Source organism: Anabas testudineus, chromosome 6 (genome assembly GCF_900324465.2).
Source record: "Anabas testudineus chromosome 6, fAnaTes1.2, whole genome shotgun sequence".
NCBI lineage: Eukaryota > Metazoa > Chordata > Actinopteri > Anabantiformes > Anabantidae > Anabas > Anabas testudineus.
This window is the reverse complement of record NC_046615.1, coordinates 21,949,384-21,974,409: the sequence shown is the minus strand read 5'-3', so window position 1 is coordinate 21,974,409 and position 25,026 is coordinate 21,949,384. Positions and strand designations below refer to the sequence as shown.

The window sequence follows — 25,026 nt, the reverse complement described above, 5'->3', positions numbered from 1 at the left end:
ACGGAGATGTTGGTAAATAGGTGAATTTTAACAGAACTTGGAGAGAGGCGAAATGTTTCTCAGAGAAAGAAGAGGAACTTGAACAGAGGTTCTAAAGTATTATTTATGTGTTATCAGCTTAGTTGTGACTTACTGTACTTAGTGCATGATTCACATACTTGATTCCAGGGCAGTTAGTTCCTCCCTTCAGGGTTTGACCTGACTTTAGATCGGTGATGTTCGGTTATCATTAAAAATAAAAAGATTAGTTAAGGCACTGAACAAATTGCGCCTATATAACTGGATTTAAATTACACACACTGCTATAGTTGTGTTCATTGGTCTGAGAAGAGCCGCACAGAGTTTAAATCTCCTTGTTGTTTTATGGTTTTTCTTCCACGGGGATCACGGGAAAAATCCAATTTGCCCATTAATCTCATCTGGTCAGGGCCTGCTTTGGACCTCCAGATACACCCGGGCCAGATCAAAGTTGGAGGAAATACCTTGTGACAGTGGTACAGATTCCCCAGGAGACTTCAAAAAGCCTGTGATAGATAATCCAATTGAAATGGACACATCACCTTTAGGTGCTGCTTTGGGAGAGTCTGGGTCGTTTTTCTTTTTCCCGTCATCCCCGAGTTGTTTAACTGAGTGATGGTTTGTAGAGTTGGGTAGAACAAGGAGTTTGCATTAAGTAAATCCATGTTAGTGGAGGTTTAGGGCTAAATAATTACCCAATTAAATAAGTCTAATGAACCACTGTGGGGCCCCGACCTGAAAATAGACGTGTTCTAATATTCATGGGAGCAACTATGGAAACTAAAAAATCCCGTTTCATCATTTTGTGCTCCAACATGTCCCCTAAGTTTTGAATCGAAGCGGGTTTTGGGATGTTTCTGGTGCCTGACATTGGCTGACGATGCGGGAGGAGTCCTCCCACAGCCGGTCCCCTCCGTGCAGAGCCCATCAGCCTGGACGCGTCTCAGAGCTGCGAGGCTTCAGTCTGGACGCGTTCCAAGTCTGTGTGGTGTCAAACCAGCCTGAACAGATACTCTGAGACATCTCATTTCTTCACCTCATTCCTGAGACGGGACTCTGCCCACCCCTTGTGTAAAGCAATTTAAACCTGATAGCACATCATCTGCTTATCTCCACTGAAAAACGCGCTCCACTTTTTCCTCATAAGCACTTTGCCTCCGCGCGGAACTCGAGCCAGTCATGACTTTTACGCGCAGGCAACCGTCTGTCCTGTGGTGATATACTTTTAATCCAAGCTTGATTTGGATATTCAACGAGTCTAATTTCTCTAATGCCTTTTATTTTTCTCTCATCCGTGGAAATGTTCCATCCAGATCCATAAAGGACCCGAGCTTGGTTAATATGAACTTGGTGCCAAGTGGAATATGTTTTTATTTGTCTGTAACAGTCTGCTGGCTGACGGTCGAGGTCGATGCTTCCTGGTGGTAAGTACATTTTACTTGAACATTTTATTTACATATGTGGTGAATGCAATTAGAAACTCACATGCACTTAATTAAACGTTAACGCACAAAACGCGCTCCAAGACTTCAGCGGTGAAATGATTCAAAGTGTTTTTCCTCCCTCAGTTTCCTCTAAACTGCTTCAGAACGGGTTTACAACGACTTTTTCCTTTTGGTTAATTACACATTGTCCAGAGATTGAGTCACAGCCCCCCCACCCACCCCCCCAGCTTCCATGCGTGTATTTTTGCAGCTTGTTGAAGACTGAATATTTGGATGGATACGTTTCCAGAATAAAGTCATATGATCTGATTTAATTTATCTTGTATTTGCTGTCCTTCTCTTGACTCTTCTAATGAATATTTTTAAAGGTTCTGTTTCTAAATTCCAAACTCCCTGTTGCCTGTGATACTGAGATGCTATTTGGACAGATTCCTCTTCTTGTTAATCGTTTATCCCTGAAAACTACAAATGCTCGTCTTTCCTCGTCTTGTTCTGCAGGTACATGAGAGGGAGGACTTTTTACTTTGTAATTAGAATTTTCTCGTGTTTTAAGTTTATTTTTATATTTAATTGATTTAAGAAACCTGCACACTTCTTAGCTGCTGCAACAGGACGCTTTATGACACTATAGTTTTTCCTGATGCTGTAAATTTAGATTCAAAGTTTCATGTATCATCGTCTGTTGAACCATCTTTTCTTATCCTGACACATTAACATTCACTGTTTATTCTGAAATGCACATTTTTCCATTTTCCACATCCTTAAATGTTTCCAGGTGTTAAGCCTCCTGTCTCTGTTCCTCCATTCTGCAGGTACATGGGCACCTTGGGATCCCAGGTGATGTGTGACAACATCCCTGGTCTGGTGAACAAGCAGCGCCAGCTGTGCCGCCAGAACCCCAAAGTGATGCAGGCCATCGGGGCAGGGATGAAGGACTGGATCTCAGAGTGCCAGCACCAGTTCCGCAACCACCGCTGGAATTGCAACATAACAGCCAGGGACCACAACCTGTTCGGACGCCTGCTGCTACGCAGTGAGCTGATTTTTATTTAGATTAAATAAGTAAATGGCATCAGGATATAAATGAGACTTGATGCAGGTGTAGGACAAAGTATTAGTAAAGTGATGAGTTCAGGGGCAGTCGGGTGCCTTAAAACCCATGAGAAGTGAAATGTAAAAATAGAAATTAGTGACAATAGAGACTTAGTGACTAGTTGTCTGCCACAGGTTGTGTTTCTAGGTCATTTTGTGCTGATGGCACCTTTGGAAATGAATCTTGCACGACCGTGTGTGTTAACACTACACTGATCTGTGCGCCTCAACCTAATACTGATAAATCTAAACCGATGCCTGGTTGCAATTAAATTGTTGTGTAGGTTTACTGTGACACAGAGTTTCTGGGAAACCGGCAGATATATTTTTCTTTAAGAGGTTAGATCACATTTCAAACCTCATCTCACTTTACAATTGTCCATTTATCACGTTGGTGCAGCCAGCTGGTTCCTCTAACGTGCTGTTCACTACTTTTTGACGTCAGGTGAACGGATTGAATTTGTTGAAAATATCTGTCGGTATAAGAGGAACCTGAGTTTGGCAGCTATTGGAAATATTTTAAATATAAAAATAATAATTTACAGATTGCTCGATAACAAAATAATCAGTTGCAGGTTTCTTAATTAAAAGCATTCACATCTTAAGATAAGATAAGATAAAGCTTTATTGTCATTGTACAGTCACACTTGGTACAACAGTACAACGAAATTGCAAACTTTATCAGTTTGATGCAGTTTTATCATTTCGACTGTGCCTATTTCAGCTGCTGTCTTCAGTTTGATAATTACTCTTCTCTCAGTTTTCCAAATGAAAGCGAACTCATCGCCTTGAAGATCCTCATCAGGTCGTTAGCGTTGTTTATCCTCTCAGGTGATTTACAGGAGAAAGACGCTTGATTTATTGATGGGTTTTAGCAGCTCAGAGAAGAGCCGTCCGTGATTTATGGGGGTGTAGAGGAAAATATATGTTATGAAGAATGTGACAAATGAATCCTCTCAGGCAGTAAAGCGCGATTAGTGGCATTAGGGATCAAAATGAGTGATGAGTAGCAACAAGCGGAGTGTCGCTGACGGTAACAGATGTGAAGTTTTTGCAGAAGTGTCGCGTCCAATGAGTCATGTCACCGTGCGTCTCAGCAGCTAAAATAAGTTTCCTGTGAAGAAACTTGTTGCAACAAGTCTGATTGAGATTTACCGACACACACACACACACACACACACACACACACGTGTCTAAACCTTTAGATATTAGTTTTTCTCCCTTGAGAATCATCAGGACACAGCAGCCCGATGTTCCTCTCCCATGCCCTGAGATTTAACCTGTGAGGTGGATCCTTTGACTTAGTCCGTTTCATGTCGGAGCCTCTAATCAGCCGTGCGGTATTTGGACCTCCCAGCCGGGCCCCAGCCGTGTCACACACACATTATCACGGAGCACCGTGGCCCCTTCAGAAGCTCCTTATTGTTTTATCTGAACAGGCTAATTTAAAACTCTCCACGTTCTCCTCATTAACCCTGTTAGACGCACATGTGCCACTTCACTCAGCGTTTGACTCTGTGGCATTATTTTATTTTCTGTTACCACTAAAAACCAGTTCGTAGTGTTTAGTTCTTACAGTGTTGTCACTGTGTGCGATGCCTTCACATGACAGGCCTCATCGTTTTGTCCCAGCTTTTTCTCTGCCTTTGATCAGTTACATGTGGAGGGAGATAAGGGCTCTATCAGGGTATTGCTGGTAACTGTTAGCTCTTTATCCATCTTGAAGGTACATGAAGCGTTGAAATAAAAGAACTGTGAACAAACACGGCTTGTGCAGGTAGCAGCAGCGGAGGCCAAGTATGAAGAGATTTCAGTTTGTGACGTCTGTAGCTAAACATCTGATTTCTAATTATTCATCTGCTTAAAGGAGGTTTAATTTGAGCTGTGTAGAAGTAATATTAACAGACAGAAGATTACAGAGAAAATGTGTTTTTAACTTCATGTTAAATCGTTGGGTTAACGACTAGATTCTTCCATCTACTTACTGGATTCCTGTCTTTAGTTTCTTGCTCGTCTCCCTACAGGCAGCCGTGAGGTGGCCTTCGTCTACGCCATCTCTTCAGCTGGCGTGGTTCACACTCTGGCACGAGCCTGCAGCCAAGGCGAGCTGGACTCCTGCTCGTGCGATCCAACCAAGAAGGGCTCATCGCAGGACGCCAAGGGCTCCTTTGACTGGGGCGGCTGCAGTGACCATGTGGCGCACGCCATGCGCTTCAGCCAGTCCTTCGTGGACGCCAAGGAGAGGAAGGAGAGCGACGCCCGGGCACTCATGAACCTGCACAACAACCAAGCCGGCAGGAAGGTGAGTAGGAAGTCACCTGTAGTCTGATTGAGAGAATGACTCGATATAAAGTAATAATGTGGATGTTGTATTTTTCTGCTTCCTGTTTTTCTGTCCAGGCAGTGAAGCGCTTCATGACTCTGGAGTGCAAATGTCACGGTGTCAGCGGGTCGTGCAGTGTCCGTACCTGCTGGTCGGCCATGGCTGACTTCCGACGCACTGGGGATCACCTCCGCAAGAGGTACAATGGCGCCGTGCAGGTTGTCATTAACCAGCACGGCGCTGGCTTCACCGTTTCGTTCCCACACTTCAAACGACCCACCAAGAATGACCTGGTGTACTTTGAAGATTCACCAGACTACTGCATACGGGACCACACGTCAGGTAAACATCATAGTTTAGCTTGAAACAGTTCATTAAACAGTTCGTGTACATGTGAATGTGACTCACTGGATGATAAAGGCTGCTGTTTGCCGGGTTAAGTCCTGAGATTTGAAGCGTGAGTCTCGTTGCTGTGGTTTCGTTCCACCTGAGTTCAGATAGCGTTATTCTCACCTGGCTAAATGAACCGAACCGAAGAAGGAAACGCTTCAGAACTCAGCTGAACCACTTCAGGGTGTGAACCTAGTTTTCATGAGGGCTTTCAAATACTGGAACCCAGATGTTTCACCTTCATCACGTTAAATGTTCTCAAACCTTCACAATATCTGATTTTTTCTTTTTCACTTGAGCCCCTGACAGTGTGTGTTCCTGTTGCCTGCATGTTTTTAGAGTTGAAGAAGTGAACTAATCAGATTTCTCTAAACCGCCATGACGGCATTGGATTCAACCCATACTGACAGACTGTGATTTTTCAGCTGACTGAATAAAACATGTCGTTTTTATTATACCAGTATAAAGTCAAAACTGCTGATCAGCCAGTGGGACTAACGTGTTACTTTACATCATATATCTGTGACTAGAGAGTTCTGTGAGGACTGATGTGAGATATAGAAATGAATATCTGGAGTGAGTGAGTGAAATCTGTTCGTATACAGACGTGGCTGAAGGTTTTCGTATCCTTACTCCTCATTGAGACGATGCTCCGTCTTCCTGTTTTAAGTTTTAGCATTAAACTCTGTCGTCCTGCATAAATCAAGTTATTCAAACCTTCATGTATTTGGTTTGAAGCTGTGGGAAAAAATGATGTAACCTCCTAGAACAGATTGAAAACTGTCCTGGGGATCAACACAGAAAGCAGGTTAGTGATATTATAAGTGGACTGTCTTCAGTTTTATTATGTTCATCACACTGAGCAGAGTGTCGTTTGGACAGATGAAATTAGACGAAGTCGCATCAGCTCCTCATGGTGTCCCAGTCTACATCTATGGAAGAGCTGACGACTCGCAGGTTTCTGTGCATGTTTTTCAATGAAAAGGACGTTTAACACCTTCAGCCACGACTTTATATAGAACACAGACAGTGAGTGTGAGAAGGAAACTGTGTGTGTGTGTGTGTGTGTGTTTCAGAGGAGGTGGATGCCTGTCAGGCAGCAGATGATCCGTGGCGATCAGATGTCGACCAGTTTAAGAGCCATTACACACTTGTGTAGGCTGAAACCTTAGAGCAGCACAGATCACCATAAATCACCAGTGGAAACACACACACACACACACACACACACACACACACACACGCCTAAGGGCACGATTAGCCAACAAAAAAAAGGGGCATATTTCAGAGGATCACACAACAAAATCCACTTCTGCAGCACTTTGGAGCATCGTAACGTGTTTTATGTTAAAGATTTGTTGTTTCTCGACTGAACCAAAACTAAAAACTCCAGAAGCTTCTTAGTATGTGTTTGGTTTGTTTGATGTAGATGGACATAAGTGAGATGAAGACAGAGGAAGACGGGGAGTTACTGATGTGCATGAGAGATGTAGAACTGTCGTCGTGCCTGTTAGGTTATGATGTCATATATATAACTTTAGCTCACTTGGGGTGAGCAGAGCTGTGACATAAAGAGGCTTTATAACATGTAGCTGCACTTTAATCTTCTGTCCCAGAATAAAATATAAACCCTAAATTAAGCATAATATGGTTAGTGAGTGTCCCAGAACGACCCTCTGACCCTGAGTCCTTAAACCCACTGTATGTTTGCACGTAGGTCGACAGGATGAACGTCACGCTGAAGGTTGATGATGTTTTAAATTGAGTCTGGGAGCTGTCCGTCATGTATTCTCTGCTCAGAGAGGTTTATAACCTTGTTAATCCTGCGCAGATATTTTCACAGAAGCATCTGTTTCATTGAGATCGTGAGACTGTTTCATGTTTGGAGATAAAAGCTACGACAGTTTATTCTCGTGTTTAAGTCTTGATCTTTTTCTAAGCAGTGGAGCTTCATTTTGACTAATAATAATAATAATAATAATAAAGTAGATCTACTAGAAACAGTGATTAATTTTTTGGGTGTTTGGCAAAAATTCTATTTTTCAGTGTAATTTGGTCGGAAAAAACAAAGTTTGATGATATTTAACAATTTTTGATATTTTATAAGCTAAACTACAAATATAATGTAGTGAAGAAAACTGTAATTAGCTCCCAGTGGGAACATGAGCTCCTGGAGCCCTTTAGTGCTACTGAAATCCTAGTATAGACTTCATGTGCTGTGTGTATGTAAGCATGGTGAGGTAACACTCACACAAACACATGCAGTGTTGACTATGGGCCTCTCACGTCCAGACTTCTCTCTCTGTAGACGCTCAGTCATTTTTCTAACGTGTACTCATCATGAAAACTCCCTTAAAGACATGAAAACTCCCCCTCAGTCATTCTGGGAGCACGGACTGAATCCATTCTCTCAGACAGAGGGACACACACCCACAGAGATGCTGAGACGGCCCCTCTGAGCCTCTGTAAAGTGTGAAATCAATTTCCCTCGGCCCCGGCAAGGCTCAGGTGCTAAACTCATCTCTCGGCGCCCCCTCATCTTAATTCAATAAGCAGACACGGGGAGCGAGGGCTGTGAGGAAGACTCTGGCCGTGATGTCACCCCTAGCAGTGCAGCATACCGCGGATGACGGGCGGGCACGCTGCCAGAGAGGGACGGAGCTTCGGGTCGTGCCCAGACACATCACCTGAGTGGGGAGCAGAGCAGAAACAGTGTACACCCGGAGCGAAGCAGAATGTAAACATGAGCAAATTCCAGAACAATGTTAGAGATGGCTCTTGAAGCCAGTTCCTAATTTTTTTTCCAACCTTTATTTCCACACTCACCTGTACTTGTTCAGTAACAGTCACACCTGAACTGTGCAGCCGTGGACCTCTGCTGCCTGAACGTCTGCAGGTTTAATCAGGTTCATCCTCTAAAGGAGAAGAGGCTGCAGCTAAATGCAGCTTCTGCTAATTAAATGTCTCAGTACGTTTTTGATTAAATGTTTAAATATCTTCAAACGTCCGAGAGTTTCCAAAATCACGTTAGTGCGTTTATCTCTGCAACTTATTTTACTCTAATAAACGTGATTCATTATTATCTGTAGAGTAGTTACTCAGTTAGTCGGGTGTTGTAGTTGAGCTCGGTATTTACAAACCAGTTTAGCCTCATTTAATTACAGTATACACTAAAATAATATTACACAGAATAAGTGAGTGTTTAGAAGGTTTTAGATTTAAATATTCAAAGCTTCATATTCAAATAGACACGTTGACTTTAGCTGTGAAAATGCAGCGTGCTCTGCTCTTCTTTTAGTCTGAACTTTAATTCTTGACCTCTAAAAATAAATATTCATATAAATATATATACACTCCTCACTTCATTCTTGAGGTTAAATTTGAAAATGATAAAATTACAATTTGTACCCATCAGTCTGCACTCGGATACTAAAATAGAAAATCTCTAAAAGGACAATCAAAGATGAACTATCTCGACATTATCACCCAAACTGTCTTCTCACAGCCTTTAGATAAAAAAACATGAGGCTCTGAGGTGATAATAATCTATAACTTAGAGATACAGAGCGACTGTGATGCTGCTTTTATGAAACCAGATCAAATTATTGTTACAAAAAAAAAAACAACACACACCTCTGATGATGTCCTGAAGTTTTTACAGGCTGATTCGTTGACTAATGGACTCGTTTAATGTAAAAATACCAAAGATATTTAAGTTTTGTTAGAATTAACACAAAACCTGTTTGGACATAATTCAAATATTATTTCAACAAAGCATAAAAATAACCACAATTCTGAACATTACAGGCTTCCATAGTTTTACTGTGAACTTCAGGTAAAGAGGGTGAGTTTGTACAGTATCAGTGAAGTCTGTATAATGAGATAGTAGAGTGTGTGTGTGTGTACGATGGGTGTCTCCTGTAAAATGAACAGCTGATGAAGAGTGCGACCGCAGCCCGACGGCTTCTGTCGTCAATCTCTCATCTCTCTCGCCGTCTTAACGTTCATCGTCTTACCCAACTCTCTTCTGTCTCATCTTCAGTTTGCTGCCAACATTATTCTGGCTCCAATTAGCTCCTGATAACCAAATAAAACTCTTGTGATTGGCTAAACTGTGGCTCCTAATCTGATAATCTCCCAGGTCACATTCCACTCGGGAGCAGCCGCTTTTAAGAGGAACGTTTCAGTGGAATGTTCCTTTAAAACATCTTAAATCCTGAGCAGTTTTCCAGGGTTGTTCTAATCGTCAGTGTGTGTGAAATCACATCAAGTCACTAATGCATGAAAACAATTCAAAGATGATACAAAGGAGGAAACCTCACAGATCTTCTCTCTCTTCAGGGTCGATGGGGACTGAAGGACGCGTCTGTAACCGGACGTCCCGTGGCGTGGACGGCTGCGAGGTGATGTGCTGCGGTCGGGGTTACGACACGTCGCGGCTCAACCAAACCACCAAGTGTGAGTGCAAGTTTCACTGGTGCTGCGCCGTGCACTGCCGCGACTGCCACCAGCAGGTGGACGTGCACACCTGTAAGAAGCAGACGTGACCGCGTCGACCAGCTACTGCTTCTCTGCTGGGACGTCCGACTCCAAACCTGGTGCTAAGCTCTCGTTTCTGAACCCGTCAGTCAAACAGTGGCTAGATGACACAGATAACAAGTATCCAACTGTTCTGCTGCTGGTTCCAAACAAAATGTAAAAACAAAACGTGCTGGAGATGATTAGAGCATTAACTTAATTTAAAGAAGTCAGCACAAACACATAGTGGTAGATATTTCCTCTTTGTAATCTTAAGATCAGAACCGACGTCAGAAATGATCTAATGTGGTGCATGAAGTGTTGTCAAATGTGTCAGTGTGCAAAAAGATTTGACCTTGATCTCTGTGCAAACTGAGAACTTCAGGCAAACAGGACTTCAGCTCTGCATACAAGCCGCATGTTTCACATGCTGATCCAAAGATTTGTTGTAGCAGCACGTTAAATTTCTTCATTAACACGTCTATAGCAGAGAGGACAGAAAGCTCGTTCTCAACTTCACTGTATCGTTCAACTTAAACTCTTAAAACTCACATAATTAGTTTTTGTCATGTCTTCAAATTGCAAAGCTGCAATTTTAAAAGCTACAGACTCTAAATAGACAGAGAGGCATCAACACTTGAAACCTGCAGAGGAACAAAGACAGTTTAACAAATAATATGCAAAGCAGGACGAGTGTTCACAGGACTATCACTACTCCAGTTTAAAGAGACACTAATGCTCTAAGCCCTGATAAAGATGGTTTTAACATTTGCATTTAGTGATTTCTCAAACGCTTTTATCCAAAACAACTTACAAGTGAGCTAAGGTGGATTAAAACATTAAACATAGAAGCTCCAACACAGACAGAACCCTTTCTCAACACAATCACAGTAACCTCACGCTCATCTGTAAACTCAGTGTAACTTCCCAGACTCCAAACCAGCTTTAATCGCTCTGGAACAGTTATAAAATCGACTCATATAAAGTCAAATAATATCTAATTAAATACCAGCTTTGACCATTAGAACCTGCTTCAGTGTAAATATACGTGCCGCATGTAAAAGATAACAGGATAACACATGTACGACTGCAGTGCTGGGGTGTATCCGTCAGTTAGTTAAACTACAGACAGCTGGTTTCTAACTCGCGTCACACAGTTCAACCTGACGGAGTTTTGTGTCTTCATGTAAATATGTGGTTGTGTAAATTAAAATCAGATGTATAGTGTATGGAAACATTAACTCACTTCCCTCCCTCCTGCTGTGTCAACACATCAATCAGACAAACAGAGCAGAGCAGGATCATCCAGGAGTTTTCAGCTATTTATCTACAAATCATCTTCCAGAGGCATCAAATGAATCATGAAAGCAGGTGAAACTCTTCTTCCACTGCAGCGTCTGTGCCTACACAACTTACCCGTTCACGTTTGAACAACTCCGGCTCCAGTTGAAGGTCGGCTCTGTTCAGACTCTCGCCCGTTTCTGTGGTTACCAATGTGTGAATCAAAATGGCGGGAAGAAGCCGGCTTGCAGCAATACACAAAAAGTCCTTTATTGTAATTTTTTGTCTTTTCACTTTTTTAATGATGGCAATCGATCACCTCTTTTTGTACAACAAAACAGCTGGAAATGATTGAAAACCCAAAAGAAAATGCAAACAAATAAAGTCTAAACCAACTCTGGATTCCTTCGTGTTCTTTTCGTCTCCGTTGTCCTTGTCTGTTCCGTTTGGTTTGAACTCGTTAATCTTGGCACAAAGGCGTGTCAGTCCAGTCCAATGCAGCGTTCTGGGTTTGAGGTCAGCTCCTGATTCGGATTCTGGTCCTGGATGTGTTTCTGGTCCAGTTCAGTCGGGGTCAGATGCGAGTGAGTTGGTGCCAGAGGCTGGACGGCAGGATGCTCTCCACCTTCTCCATGATGAAGTTCAGAGGAGCGAACAGCGTGCTGAGGAACTGCAGGGAGACAAAGTGAAAGAGGGTTTTAGATGAAGCGACACCTGAGCAGGTGAAAATGCTGCTGTGAGGGACTGAACACCGGATCCACCCAGACTGTGTTTACAGGCACTAAGACACCAGCTCCTCTCAGCTGATCTGTCATGAATACAGTGATTCCTGACTACTGGTAAATGTTAGGACACTAAGGATGAAATCTTCAACAACAGATCAGATGATGAGAACAGTGAATTGTTTAAAAGCCCAGAAGAAAGTGAAGTGCAGTGTTTGGACCCTGAGTTTTCTCTTCTTCCTCCATCTACACTGTTGTTTTCAGACACTGAGCATCACATCAGAAGGATCTTTAGTCCTGGAGGAAAGTGTCCTGCAGCTTATTCTTCAATGCTCCAATAGATTTGGGTTCAAATTTGAACTAAAAACAAACAGAGCTGCACCGTCTTTCTATAACATCTATCTTTGCACCTCTCCTGTACGTAAAGACGCAGTGAAGAGGTGGAGGAGGTGGAGGAGTGGGTGATTTAGGAGGTGATAAGGGCGACATGGAGGTTCCCACTTTCTCAGACGGCAGATAAAGAGATGCTGTTCTCTCCACCTGCATGTGTCTGAGAAGCTGCGACAGCGCTGACGTGTGCCTCACACATCGGGTCACGTATCTGCGTCTCCAGCTTCAAAGAGAACATCAAAGTAAAGGTGTGTGTTTGAACGGGGTGGGCGGCGGGGAGGGGTCTGAGGGACGCGCTCCTGTCATATAAAAGATCAGCGCTGATACCGGCCTTAAGTGGAGCAGGACATCAGAGAAGATGTAACCACCTCGTGGTTTCAGGACTATATAAAAAAGGCTGCAGCAGTGCAAACTGAAGTAGCTGCTAATAGATGTATGGACGACTACACCCCGAAAAGAAATAGTTTCTCATTCAGTTTCTTAAAACTCGGCAGCATTTGAAGGCAGCAGGACGCATGTGTTGATCAATCTACAGTCACACGCTGTAGATCCCTCAGCGTGTGTGTCGTGTGTACTCACAGCTTTAGCAAACACTCCCATGAGTTCAGGAAACTGGTGTGTGAGCAGAGCCAGCATGGCGGTGAAGGAGCAGAGGCCGGCCGTGAAGAGGATGAAGAAGGGCAGCTCCTTCTTCGGGTAGACTGACACCTCGTGAAACACTGCTTCCACGTGAGAGACACACAAACATGTTGTTAGTTTTCCAGCCCAACGTTTACAACACACACAGAACGATGCAGGTTACTTTAAAACCATTTCTATATAATTCTTGTGAGTTTGTTTTGAACTGTTTAAACACTCTGCTCTGCTGAAAATGAAGATCTGTAGGCAGCAGTTTCAAGTCTGCACCTCTATACAGTGGAAGATCTCAGGTCCATCATGTAGACACATGAACCACAGTAGATCAGAGGAACTGGTTCAGTCATAGATATTATTATTATTATTATTATTAAAGTTTGGGTTTTTAACAGGCTGTAATCCACAGTGTGTGTACATGTACCCCTACATCCAGCGCTGCACTGTGTGCTGCTGCTGCTGGCTGGAGGCCAGATTAATCAACTGAAGGTTTGTCCGTGAGGACAGACGAGCTGCTGAGCAGACAGAAGGACGACACGCAGTCCACATCAGCCAACAACCATCCTCACACACACTCCTGCTGTTTTAAGGACACTCACTGACATAATACAATCTATGACACCCTAACCTAACCTGCCCATAACAAGTCAACGTCTGGTCCCAGCACGAACACATAAAGTACATAAAGTCAATACTCAAGCAAACTCGCTCAAAGAAACACTAGAAGTACCACTTCAAGTAGTACTTCTAGTACCACTTCAAGATCTAAGTACACGCCCTAAACTTTCACTTACAGTACAATAAATGTGCAAATCTCTAGTCCACATTTGATCAAGTGTATCTATCTAACGAGTACTTTATAAAAATACACTGTGTGTGTGTGTGTGTCGGGGCGTCACTTACTGGGTAGCAGCTCTCTGTCGGCTGTCTCTGTGCAGATTGGGTAGGGATAGAAGAGGTGACCCTTCTCCAAAGGATATGGGATCATTCTGAATGCTACACACACAAACACTTGTTTTAATAAGCGGCTTCAGACAGATTATTACACAGCGTTTGTCCAACAGGCACAAAAGACTCAGTCTACAACATTTCAGCCAGGAGTGAGTGTGTGTTTGTGTGTGTTTGTGTGTATTCGTGTGTACTCGTGTGTACTCACTGCCCTCCCAGGTGCAGTGCAGCAGGTTGAGCGCCCCCTCCACCCTTTTCCAGTGCTGCAGGTGGAAGAAGGCGTAGGCGATGGCCTCACTGTCGCCTCTCTTCAGGATGTGTTCTGGAGGGAGAATCAGACTCTTCATCTCCAGCAGATACTGAGGAGGAGGAGAAGAGAACAAGGACAGATGAGGAAGACGAGCAGGTGTAATGATATGAATTGACCAGATAGCATTGTGAATGAACTAATAATCAGTGTTCATATATTCTTCAGTCAGAAAATGCACATGTATTATTTTCATGAGTGTTGAATCTGCTGCTGTTACTAAACAAATAAAGGTTTATTATTGTACGTCTGCTTTGTAAACTCACTATCCACATCTCAAACAAGTTATTTAGTTTGACTTTTTTAAACTTAGAAGCAGCAAATCATTGCAACTGAATATAAATAATATAAAATAAAATGGACTGATGAACTAATTAATCAGTTACCAAAATAATATATTAATATTTTATTACAATATAATAATTAACTATTTATTTCAACTACATATGTAGTAAAGTGAAGTTTTACAAGCCATTAAAGAGAATTTAGTCATTTGTTACTTCCGTTTTCTTTTAAAACACTTGAACACAACACTCGCTGGCTGAGACAGTGTGATGATGTGAGGACAGTTTAAACTCCTGAGTCTCACTTTGGGGACATGAGGGTTGAACTCCACCGCTCTGTGAATGGCTTCTACTGCGTTCATCTCCGCTGTGCTCAGCCCTCTCCTCGATGCTGCCTCTGGAGAGAACCTGCACACACACATCAGTCATCTGTCTTGGGATTTTAAGTCACTAAGTGATCAAAGTGATTTTGAAAAGCGACTCCTGTGGTTCAGAATAAAGACGCTGTAATCTAAACTCAGTAACTGGCTGCTCCGGCTCAGATCATCACATACAGACGTCGCTGGAAGCAGAAACCTTACACCTCACTGAAAAGAAGCTCAGCTCTTCCTGAGAAGTGCTGAAATTAAAAAGCTTTTTTACTTATTTCTTTGTGGAGAATCCCTGTGATAACTGGTCAGTGGGCCTTGTTGTGTGTATGTGACTACTTGACTACACAAGTTTACAGGTGGAAGAGCTCAGTATCAGCTTGTTTGTCTATTTGAATTGTATTTGTGTTTATTTTTGATGATGGACAGCGTGTGGGATCCTTTGCTTTCCAAAACACTTAATCACTAAGACTTTGTGGTGCACAGGAATAAAAAGGAAGATGCATAATGTTTAAACTGTGCAGCACCAGTCTGATGGTTTACAGTAAGTGTGACAGTCAGCCACCGATCAACCCCCGAGGCAGCCGTGTTCTAGAGAGCCAAATTACTGCTAACCCGAACCACTGAAGCCGAAGAAAAGCGATACTCACTTGTCCGATACCGCCCTGGCTTTGAGCAAGGCGGCTGTGTAGCATATTGTTGCAGATTTGGGTAAGCTAATATCTGTGGAGGAGACACAGAGAGGGGAGGGGGTGTTTAGTGAAGGTATCAAAAGTTTTAGTCTGTGTTTAAGAATCCTGTGGTCGCTTGAAGGGCTTGAGGAACAGAATAATGAGCGTGGTTTTCACCCAGTAGCTTTGGAGAAACTCATTGTTCAGTTCTTTAACAGTGAAGTGGGATCTGTACAATTCACACATGGAAACTTAACAACACTGCACAAGCTGGCAATGTTCTCTAAAGCGAAGCAATGGAGGAATAAAGAGGCGCTGAAGTTGTGTGTGTAGAAGTGTGTGTGTGTGTGTGTGTGTAGCAGTGTGTGTGTGTGTGTGTGTGTGTGTGTCTCTCACCGTCATACTTGGCCAGAACAGCCTGGACGTCGGCATAATTCTGGAGCTCTAGTAATGACTCCAGCAGGTTCTCATGGATGTTGAACATACTGAGGAGAGGGAACTCCTTCATTAACTGGAAAACACACAACTGTTGTTACATGTAAAACCGGGCAGGGGGCGACATTTGCACAGTCAGCACACAAGAGCTTTGGGTCATCACTATGCAGTTACAGTATGATGTCAAGTTAGAGCCTCGTAATGTGATTGAATGCTGACTTTGTGTGATATTCTGACACTGAAGCCTTTTTAAGTTGTCAGGAATCAAACAGCAACCTGTCTCCTTTTGTTTTATGTCTGTGTGCGTGTGTGTGTTCTGCTGGCAGGGTGTGTACTTACATCTCTCATCATTTTAACTGCTTCTCGTGTCCGGCCAAGTTTTCTGGAGCACATGGCCAGTCTCCTCTTTATATACACCAACACATTAGTGTCTCTTCCTGATGGAGACACAAACATAATACAACAATCACATGCTTATAATGAAACAGAGAGAATAATGAACACAGTAGTGTGAGAATGTGTGTGAAGCTGCAGATTAGATATTTAAAAAGCAAGTAAATCAAATCTCCTGCTACCTGACATTTGAAACATAATTCTCTCTTGCTCGAGGCGTTATTCTAATTCAATTATTCTAATAATTAGCAGCACCGACACTAAACGCATTATACTCACTGTGCTGGGCTTCATACTGTGTACCGTGATGTTGGAGCTGTTGGCTGCGGCGATAGCAGCTCTCTCCAGCTTTTAGTGCCTGTTTAAACAAACGTTCGGCCTCCATAATGGTGGTGGCCTCCTCTTCTGCCAGGAGGATGTACGCCGTCGCACAGCTGCAGAAGACACATTAAGAGGGGACGAGAAAGAAGGAAAGTTAGAGACAAACGAAGGAGAAAGGTTGAAATAAAAACAGAAATAATGCTTCTTCCTTTGTCCTTGAGGATTCATTCATCGTTTCATACCTTGTTTGTCTACACAGCGTGGCATCTCAGCAACTGCTTTTACGCCTCATGTATTTGTAAGCAGCATCTGACAGAGCACTGATCAAAGACGTTCTCCTCTGAGTCAGCCTGCTGTCACAACCTTGATATGAGCTGGAAGCAACGTAAGTAGCTACCACAACTCCTCTGCACCGCCTTTGTAGTCACAGACGCTCCTAAAAATAAACCTACGCTGCCATGAAAACAAGCAAAGTTGTCATGTCTTCCCCTATGAATGATGCAGGTACCCAGAGGGCCAATCTGTGATGAGCTGCGCCATCTGTCCCACACAACAATCTTTCAATTTGTACCACACTGAGCTTTGATGTCTTGAAGTCTTATTATTTCAGATTTTAGAATCAAAGTTTGTCAGTTCGGTTTTGTATAAACTTTTTAATTTCAAATAAAAAACGATTTTTAAAAGTTATTAAAAAAGTTAACTTTTAGGAAAAACTACAAACCCAGACTTTTTAAAATGCTATTTTAAAATGCTCGTTGTCTTGAGACTCTCATTGGGACAGACATTTACCATTGTGCTACAGAACTTTTCTTTTTAATTATACTTTTTAATTTGGTTTGAGTTGCTTGTATCTGTGGTCACCGTGGTCTGATTCTACTCTTCATGATGCACCAGACATTTCCAGTAGGAGATACATCTGGACTGCATGTGCAGCATGAAGTCTGGCATTATGTTGAAATATCCTGGAGAAAACACGTTGCCTAGAGGACCGCGTACGCCTCAGTGTTGATCATCTTCTCAAACACATAAAAGTGACTCATGCCACCTTTCACTGCTAACAATGCATCTGTGTATGTGTGTGTTTCCACCGTCTTTCTGTCTATTTGACGTGAGCACAGGTTCAGAGAAGAGAAGAAGAGAGGCAGCATTACTCCAAGTCCATGAAGCTGTATTCATCACATTAGGTTGACAGTTTCTCATGCAAGGTTTCTCAGAGGTTGAAGGTCACGCACTGAAACGAGGGTTTCCCCTTTGGCCTTTTCATACTGAGATTTCCCCAGAGTCTCTTTTTGCTATAGTGTGTACTGTAGTTGGTGAAAGAGCTAAATTCTGTGAAGAAATACTATTTTTCTTTTTACACAGGTGGAAAGCCATGACCCATGAGCTTCTTTTATCAAGAAACCCTATTTTGAAATATCAATACTTCTAAACTTTAATGTAATATGTTACACACTTAAAAGACTCAGTTTTACTGAATATATGATTAATTAACATGATATAAAGAGGTATTAAAACTCCCCCAGCTGCTTGTGTAACAGGAGAAAGTTGGATGGAGGACGTCAGAAACAAAATTAGTAATAAAAAAGAAAATGAACTCACTCTTCCAGCTCCAGAGCTTCATGTGCTGCAGAGATGCGAGCCTGTGGATTCCTCTCTCGCCATGCTTTCTGCATGACTGCCGCAACAGAAACACACGCAAACATATGGTCACACTGCAGCATATGCACATGAATCAAGGCAGATGGATGGTATATAGGTGTATTCTTACTAGCGTCAGCAGGCCGAAGGTGGTCTGAGTCGCAGGTGAAGAACGTCTGGTGGTCTTGTGCTGACAAGTTCATGTCATAGTATGTGAGCGGCTCTCGACCAGTTACCCACGTATACCTGGACACCAGGAGAGAGTAAAATCAAACACATCACCTTTATACTACAGAGCAGATAACACATAAGCAACAAGACATAAAATAGAACCGTAACGGAACTGGAAACATGGAATTAAAAAGGGAAAATGAAACGTGCTGCAACATGAATAAAATGTTAGATATTGATCAGATAACAGTAAGAAAGTCGTGGGCTGTGCCGACTTAGTGGAAACTGTATCTCTTAACTGTACCACAGTTAAGAGATTTAGCTCAGCATGTGGGTTTGACAGGTACAGAGAAAGATGGGATAATTACAACATGAGAAATGGAAAAGTGGAGGCTGGCTCAATAGGAGGAACGAGAGGCAGAGACATCAGAAAGAGAATAAAGGAAAGAAATGACAGAATAGAGAAAGATGAGAACTAATCACAAGAGAGGGAAAGAATCTAAACTCTGAGGAAAAACAAATGTGGGAAGGATAAAGACAAAAAGGTTGATGAAAAGAAAAGACAACATGGTCCTGAGAAAATTAATGAAACAAGGAAAAGTGAAGTGTGGAAAAACATACTGTAATTCTAGAGATGACACAGAGGACACACAGAGGAAACAGGAAAGAAGAGAAACAGTCCATGAAACAGAAGAAGACAAACAACATGAGAAAAACTGAGATGAGAGAGAAGAAATCAGAGAGGAGGAGGAAGACAAAGGAGGCGAGAGCTTCAGTATTCCTGGAGGCAAACAGAAGTCCCAGACCAGGCGGAGCTTTTCAGGCAGAGGTAGCTTAACTGCTGTCACTCACCGATTATATTCGGCTCCACGAAATAAATTCAGCGGATTTCTCCACACTTTACATTCTGCAGGATGGAGACAGAGAGAGAACAACACTGGTGATGAGTGTCAAGGTCAAAGTCGACACCGAGCCTCCTCGACGCACTTCAAAAGACCCTACAGCACCCTGACTGGCACATCGACCTCTTTGAGAACATGGCTGTCGGGGAAAAGGCCCTGAAACTCCTCTGTGACCAAACGTGAGTCTACATAAAAGACGTCAGAGAGGAGTCACGAGTGTGTATTCTGGCTCACAGCACTGAACAGATGAATGTAGGAGACAGGATTCAACAACATGGGTTTTCATAATGATGATACTAAAAATATCTTCGGTCTTTAACGAGCAGATATGTTCTTTTGGGAAACGATTTTATCGCTTTGCAAAAGCAGTGGTACAACTTCTCATGTGGCTCTGGAGGAGCTGAGGTGACCCTGGATGATCTAATCAGCTTTGTTTTGGGGAAAATTCATGACAAAAAGACTTTATTTATTAGGGAGGAAGGATTTCAGAAAGAACATGTCACAGATTAGTGGCACTGTCCTTTAAGTTCCCAAAAGTCAAATATATTAAAGTAAATTGTTTAAACTGTCAACTGATAAATGAGCTAATAGATTCATTACAGACACGAGATTTAGACACTGAACTCTAACACAAAGAGGAATTTCACATAAACAGATCAGTTCCACACACAAATTAAACTGATGGCGTACTTCATTCAATTACACAGCTATGATTAATCAGCTAAGTTCAACTGAGACTTTCTCTGACGTCTGCTGCTTCAAAGAAAATAAGCTATAACCTGCGTCTTCAACTTCAATGAAAGGATTTACGCACAGTCAATTATTAGCCAGAAAACGGAGGATTAGTAAAGCTGAAATGACTCGACACCCTTTCTTCTCCCAATCATGGCCTGTTGATTTGAAGCAGCACACATAATCCTACTTAATTCAAAGTTGTTTGGTTGAAAACAAAAGCTGGCTGCATCGTGCCTCCACAGAGTTCAACAGCCAGACCCTCTGGAGATTAAACTGATTACTACATTAAAATGCTCCTGTGAAATGCAGCAGTCACTTCATGTACGCCATCTTATGGATGCATATGTCAAATAAATGTTTTCCTGTGTCATCTGCAATGCAACCAAAGTATTTTCAAATAAATGCATTTCCACGGGGGAGCAAGTACAAACTGAACAGATTAGCTATGATCAAAGAGTCACTAAAGTGCTGCTACGCTGAGCTCACTCCAAGTTACTGTGGAGGATACTGCAGGACAAGTCGGAATTTCTTAGATCTCCTGTACTGTAGCTCAACAAGTCGACTGTCAGAGTTCAGGGTACAAGAAAAAATGGGTTGAAAGAAGCAAATATCTTAGTAAAACATGTTTGTTTGTTTTTTATTATTAAGAAACTGACGGGCTGTTTATAAAAGCAAACCAACTTTTTGTATTGAAATATACTGAATATCTTAACAGTTAAAATGCAAAGATGCTGCTAAAACAACCCAAAATATATTTCACAGACGTAAGACTTGTAAGGGTAACTTGTGTTCATTAATGAATCTAAAGCAGCAAAGCTAAATCCCGGAGCGGCTCTGTGGCAGCGGCAAAAACCACTGGTGATACACACTGAAATACAACTAATCTGAAAAGGATAATTTGAAACAAACCTAATAATCCACAAATCTCTGACAACAGTCCAGTAAGAGTCACCAATTCTACTAGAAAACCAAGTGAGTGTGACTCTGCTTTGACATTTTACAACAATTTGGCCGTTTAGCTCCTCTTTTTGAAGTTAACACAGCAGAACCAAACTCGAGTGCTCTGTGTCACTGCAACAGTGACCTGCAAAGATATAAAGATGGAGTGGAAATGCTGGAAGGAGAAGGGCCGCTGTGTAGCAGTGAAGTAAAAAGATGATGATGATGATGATGACGACGACCATCATGACACCCGTGACGAGTATAACGTGTTTTTTTTTTGTGTGTTCTTGTTGTTGTGGTGGTTTTGTTGTAAGGTGAAATAAAATCAGCTTTCATGGTTTTTAGTAGTAAAAAACTCCCTCGACAATCTCCTGATCTCATACTGGCTCAGCATTATGACTGTGTGTGTGTATTCATCCAAAAGTTTTGATTAAAAGTGATAGTAGTGATACTAATATGAAACGTTAAAGCGCCTTTTGGATGGAATATATTTGTCTGGGGGAGAAGAGTTGAATTTAATATTACCAGTCTATGACTTTAATCCAGTATGGAGTCTGTGTGTGGGTATTTTGAATGATTACAACACATCTACTTGGTTTACTGTGAACTCTTCCAAAACCTTATATTCAAACACATGTTTTTTGATTGTAGGTGCTGCTATTGTCATTTGAGGCCTTTTGAGTTTTGAAGCAAATTATTTCTATGATTTCACGGTTAATTTATTTTTGGATGCTTACGTGTAATGGATATCTAAGATAATTACATCCATGGTAATTAAACAACATATGGATGGAGTTGTTTCCCTGCTTTGATGATATAGAGGTGGGGAATAAATTCCCTGTAGACCCTGGTAACTCAACTCTTTGTTCCTTCCAGAAGGTTTAAAAAAGTGATTAGCCAAAATAGTACTCCTACTTGTTCACCTTTCATTGGCACACCAGCCTCCTGAGTACAGCTCTCCTGAGGGCCGTTCATTTTTTCTGTTGTCACACTGCTTCTCAAACACATCTATTTATTGTTTTAGCATGTTTCTGTTAATCACATCTGTTAATGATACTGCTGTTAAAATCAGGTGCAGTCCTTACAGCACCATGTGACCTGAAGTGACCAACTGGGCCAAGTTGACCCCAAGAGTCAGAGGTCTACTCTATATCATTTAGATCTGCATAATTTAATTAATGGCACATTTGTTAGCACAATAATCAACTCCCATGAGATCTCCTTCCCTCAGCTTGTGTCCCTTTGAGGGACCATGTGTCAAAATCTATTTTAGAAAATTCACTGTTGATTCAAACTGAAGTAATCTGTAAGGTTGTATTAAATAAATTGCTTCTGTTTGTTAAGTAATTAAAACACAGAAAATCCTGGACGAGGTAGTATTATTCTATCTGAGAAGAACTGTAAGGCTGCTCCCAAACGATTACATCAGCACTACATGATATGATAACGTCTGTAATAACCAACTAAGTTGTTTGGTGTAAAAGCTGAAAATAAATTACTATTCCCTGGAACCCAACATATTCAGAATGCTTTCTCCTGATGACCAGCAAAGTGTTTTTAAATAAACTAAAACAAACAAGAAGCTATCAAATATTGATAAGATGGCAGCATAAAAATAACTTAACCTAATTAATTATGCCCATTGTATCAGCTCTTACCAGACACGCTTTGCCGATTGGAGTCAGCCTCTCCATTACTGGTGTTGGAGTTGCTGGGGGAGCTGCTGTCCACTCCACCCAGCAGGGGGCGCAGGTGGCTTACAGACACCTGCTCTATGAAAGACGTCCCATATTTCCTGAAATACCACCACTCAAAGATCTGAAAAAGAAAAAGACGGAGGGGACCCGTTATTGTAGACTGTTCATTTGACTCAGTCAGTGACAGGTTATGTAAAAACCTCCTATTTAAAAAATATTTCATGTTTTTCCTTTTGCACATACCTTCTCAAATAAGCATTTATACTCAGTCCCTACAAAAGTAGTTAATTTAACAACTTAAAGACCTGGTCAACCTCTATGTTCTAGCAGCTAACCTTATTTTTAAGGTAAAAAGAGATCATGCAAACACAATTTGTGGCTAAGAGCTAACAAAACTACAATATCAGCTGAGAAAAAAAAAAAAAAGCTTCAGTCATACCTAGAGACTATTCCAAATGTGTATGACTTTAATCAGAGTGACCTGGACCACTCCAGTGATTAACACTGTCTGCATCAGTGAGTCTCACTCTTGTGCCACAAAGGCCCATGAGTGTGCTTCTCCAGAATTGTATCAATTACCACCTTGAGCTAGAAAGATCTAATCAGTGATTAAACCTGCTGTTTGGTTGCACTGAAAATCTGCAGACCTTTGGGTCATGATGGCACCAGTATGAGAGCCACTCAGGAGGCAGAGTGGCTCATCTATTAATCTGCATGTTAGGTGCAGAGCATGACACTGAACTCCAGGCTGCTCCAGCAAGTCAGCACCTTGAACGGCTCCACTGCCATGTTGTTGGCTGAATAAGAGGCTTTGACTATGCTGTGTACGGTGTGCAGTCCAGAGCAAACATACCAATACTGAAACATACTACAAGGGCCAATAATGATCATGTTATCCAGGACTCCTCACTGGAAACTACCTGACTTGGAGATAAACAAGTCTTCCAATTATGCAGAAATGGCCGATGAATCCAGTTGGCTGGTTTCTAAATCATTTCACAGAGCATGTGCAAAGCTCAACACCATTTCTAAGCAGCCTACGCAAATTGGCCAATAGCCCACAGGGAAGAGGGAGAGAGTTAATTAAGAGGAGCTATTTTAAAATACCGACCAACCACTGTTGCACAGTTAGCTGTCTCTGAGAGGAACTTGAAAGAGAGATAAAATACCTGCATAAATAGGAAAAGCTATGCTCCCTGCTTTGATGGTTTTTGTCACATCATTATCCCATTTCTAGCTGAAAACTGACATAGCAAAGCTAAACACTCTTTACAAAGCTGTAGATGGAGGGATAATTGCAGCACAGCCACATCTCAGAATCATTACACAAAACATTTAGCCCTTTTTGATGTCTCTAGAGCAGAGAGAAAAGTGCCTTGCTCCGGTGCAGCTCAGCATGGAGGTCAACAACTTGAAACTAGTCACCGGTTAGGTGATACAATCAAACAAGTGGAGTGTTTAATGTGCAGAGATGAAGAGCTCTTTATCCACATCCCACACAAAAACTTTTATGCTTTGAAAAGCACTAAAAACATTGAAACTGTGTGTAATGGTGTGATAAGCCAGGGGGATGTACAGTGACACTGCCAGAGGCTACAGCTCATCTGATGAAGAAACAAATGAGTATGGATTTCCTCTCTGTTCAGCTCCTTGTGGCCTCTGAATCTGTAATTATAGTCCTTACAAATTACATCCTGGGCTCACAGAGTCACCTACGAAGCCAGCTCTGACAAATAGCTGTGTCTTTTTAATATTATGAATGAGAATGTCAAGTAGTAGTGCACAAACAACCACGTTTACAAGCAAATCAACATGCAATAAAATAGGGTGGTTTTCAGCCAACGGTCACACTTGATGCATTTTTCTACAGTGCATTAGAGAACACAACACAAATTACATTAAATATAGTTTCAAGGTAATCAGATGTAGACTGAAAGTATAATATCTTACCAATATAAGTCCTGATATAAGGGAGGAAGTGCCCGTCAGAGCCACGTAAAACTTGGGTGTCAGGGTGTTGAGAAACATGCTTACTGGAAAGGAGACACAAAAAGAACAAAGACAGAGTTTAGAGCTCACTTTCAGATACTTAACCAAATCTCTCCTCCACACCAACGGAGAGCACTTTAGACCAGATATTTGTAGAATGAAATGTTGGATGTTCACGTAAAACTGGGACGTGTCTACAGAGAAGACTATGAGAAAAACATCAAAAGACCACAATAAAAAAAAGAAAAAGAAAACACGTCATCCACAAGCAGTGTTTAGCATTTCCCAGAGAGACCTGGCGCTACGCGTAAAATTACACAACACCAGGGGACCAGAGCAGGCTTTAACTACAGAGGGAGAATTTGCCGGGTGTAGAAAACCCAGGAGGACATTAGGCTTAACTGGCAGCCTTC

General features: G+C 42.0%; 2 protein-coding genes across 4 annotated transcripts in view; one reads left to right on the top strand and one right to left on the bottom strand.

The window, feature by feature from the left end:
• Nucleotides 1-945: 945 nt before the first annotated feature.
• Nucleotides 946-11,462, top strand: wnt2 (wingless-type MMTV integration site family member 2). Its single transcript, XM_026365709.1, has 5 exons — nt 946-1,442; nt 2,276-2,496; nt 4,580-4,857; nt 4,956-5,220; nt 9,610-11,462. The coding sequence occupies exons 1-5, from the start codon at nt 1,360-1,362 to the stop codon at nt 9,813-9,815; spliced, it is 1,053 nt and encodes a 350-aa protein (XP_026221494.1). The 5' UTR covers nt 946-1,359; the 3' UTR covers nt 9,816-11,462.
• Nucleotides 11,313-25,026, bottom strand: part of LOC113165905 (suppressor of tumorigenicity 7 protein homolog) — a 38,005-nt gene continuing 24,291 nt past the window's right edge. For 2 of the 3 annotated variants that reach the window (XM_026365708.1, XM_026365706.1), the window contains 14 exons: nt 24,575-24,657; nt 22,586-22,745; nt 19,201-19,255; nt 18,308-18,423; nt 18,139-18,214; nt 16,498-16,652; nt 16,165-16,262; nt 15,787-15,901; nt 15,370-15,442; nt 14,657-14,759; nt 13,969-14,119; nt 13,716-13,808; nt 12,759-12,901; nt 11,313-11,737 (listed from right to left, as the gene is read on the bottom strand). In XM_026365708.1, coding sequence (XP_026221493.1) covers nt 11,642-11,737; nt 12,759-12,901; nt 13,716-13,808; nt 13,969-14,119; nt 14,657-14,759; nt 15,370-15,442; nt 15,787-15,901; nt 16,165-16,262; nt 16,498-16,652; nt 18,139-18,214; nt 18,308-18,423; nt 19,201-19,255; nt 22,586-22,745; nt 24,575-24,652 — 1,512 coding nt within the window. In that variant the 5' untranslated portion in view covers nt 24,653-24,657 and the 3' untranslated portion in view covers nt 11,313-11,641. The remainder of the gene's footprint in view (nt 11,738-12,758; nt 12,902-13,715; nt 13,809-13,968; nt 14,120-14,656; nt 14,760-15,369; nt 15,443-15,786; nt 15,902-16,164; nt 16,263-16,497; nt 16,653-18,138; nt 18,215-18,307; nt 18,424-19,200; nt 19,256-22,585; nt 22,746-24,574; nt 24,658-25,026) is intronic. The other variant, XM_026365707.1, reaches the window with a different exon arrangement.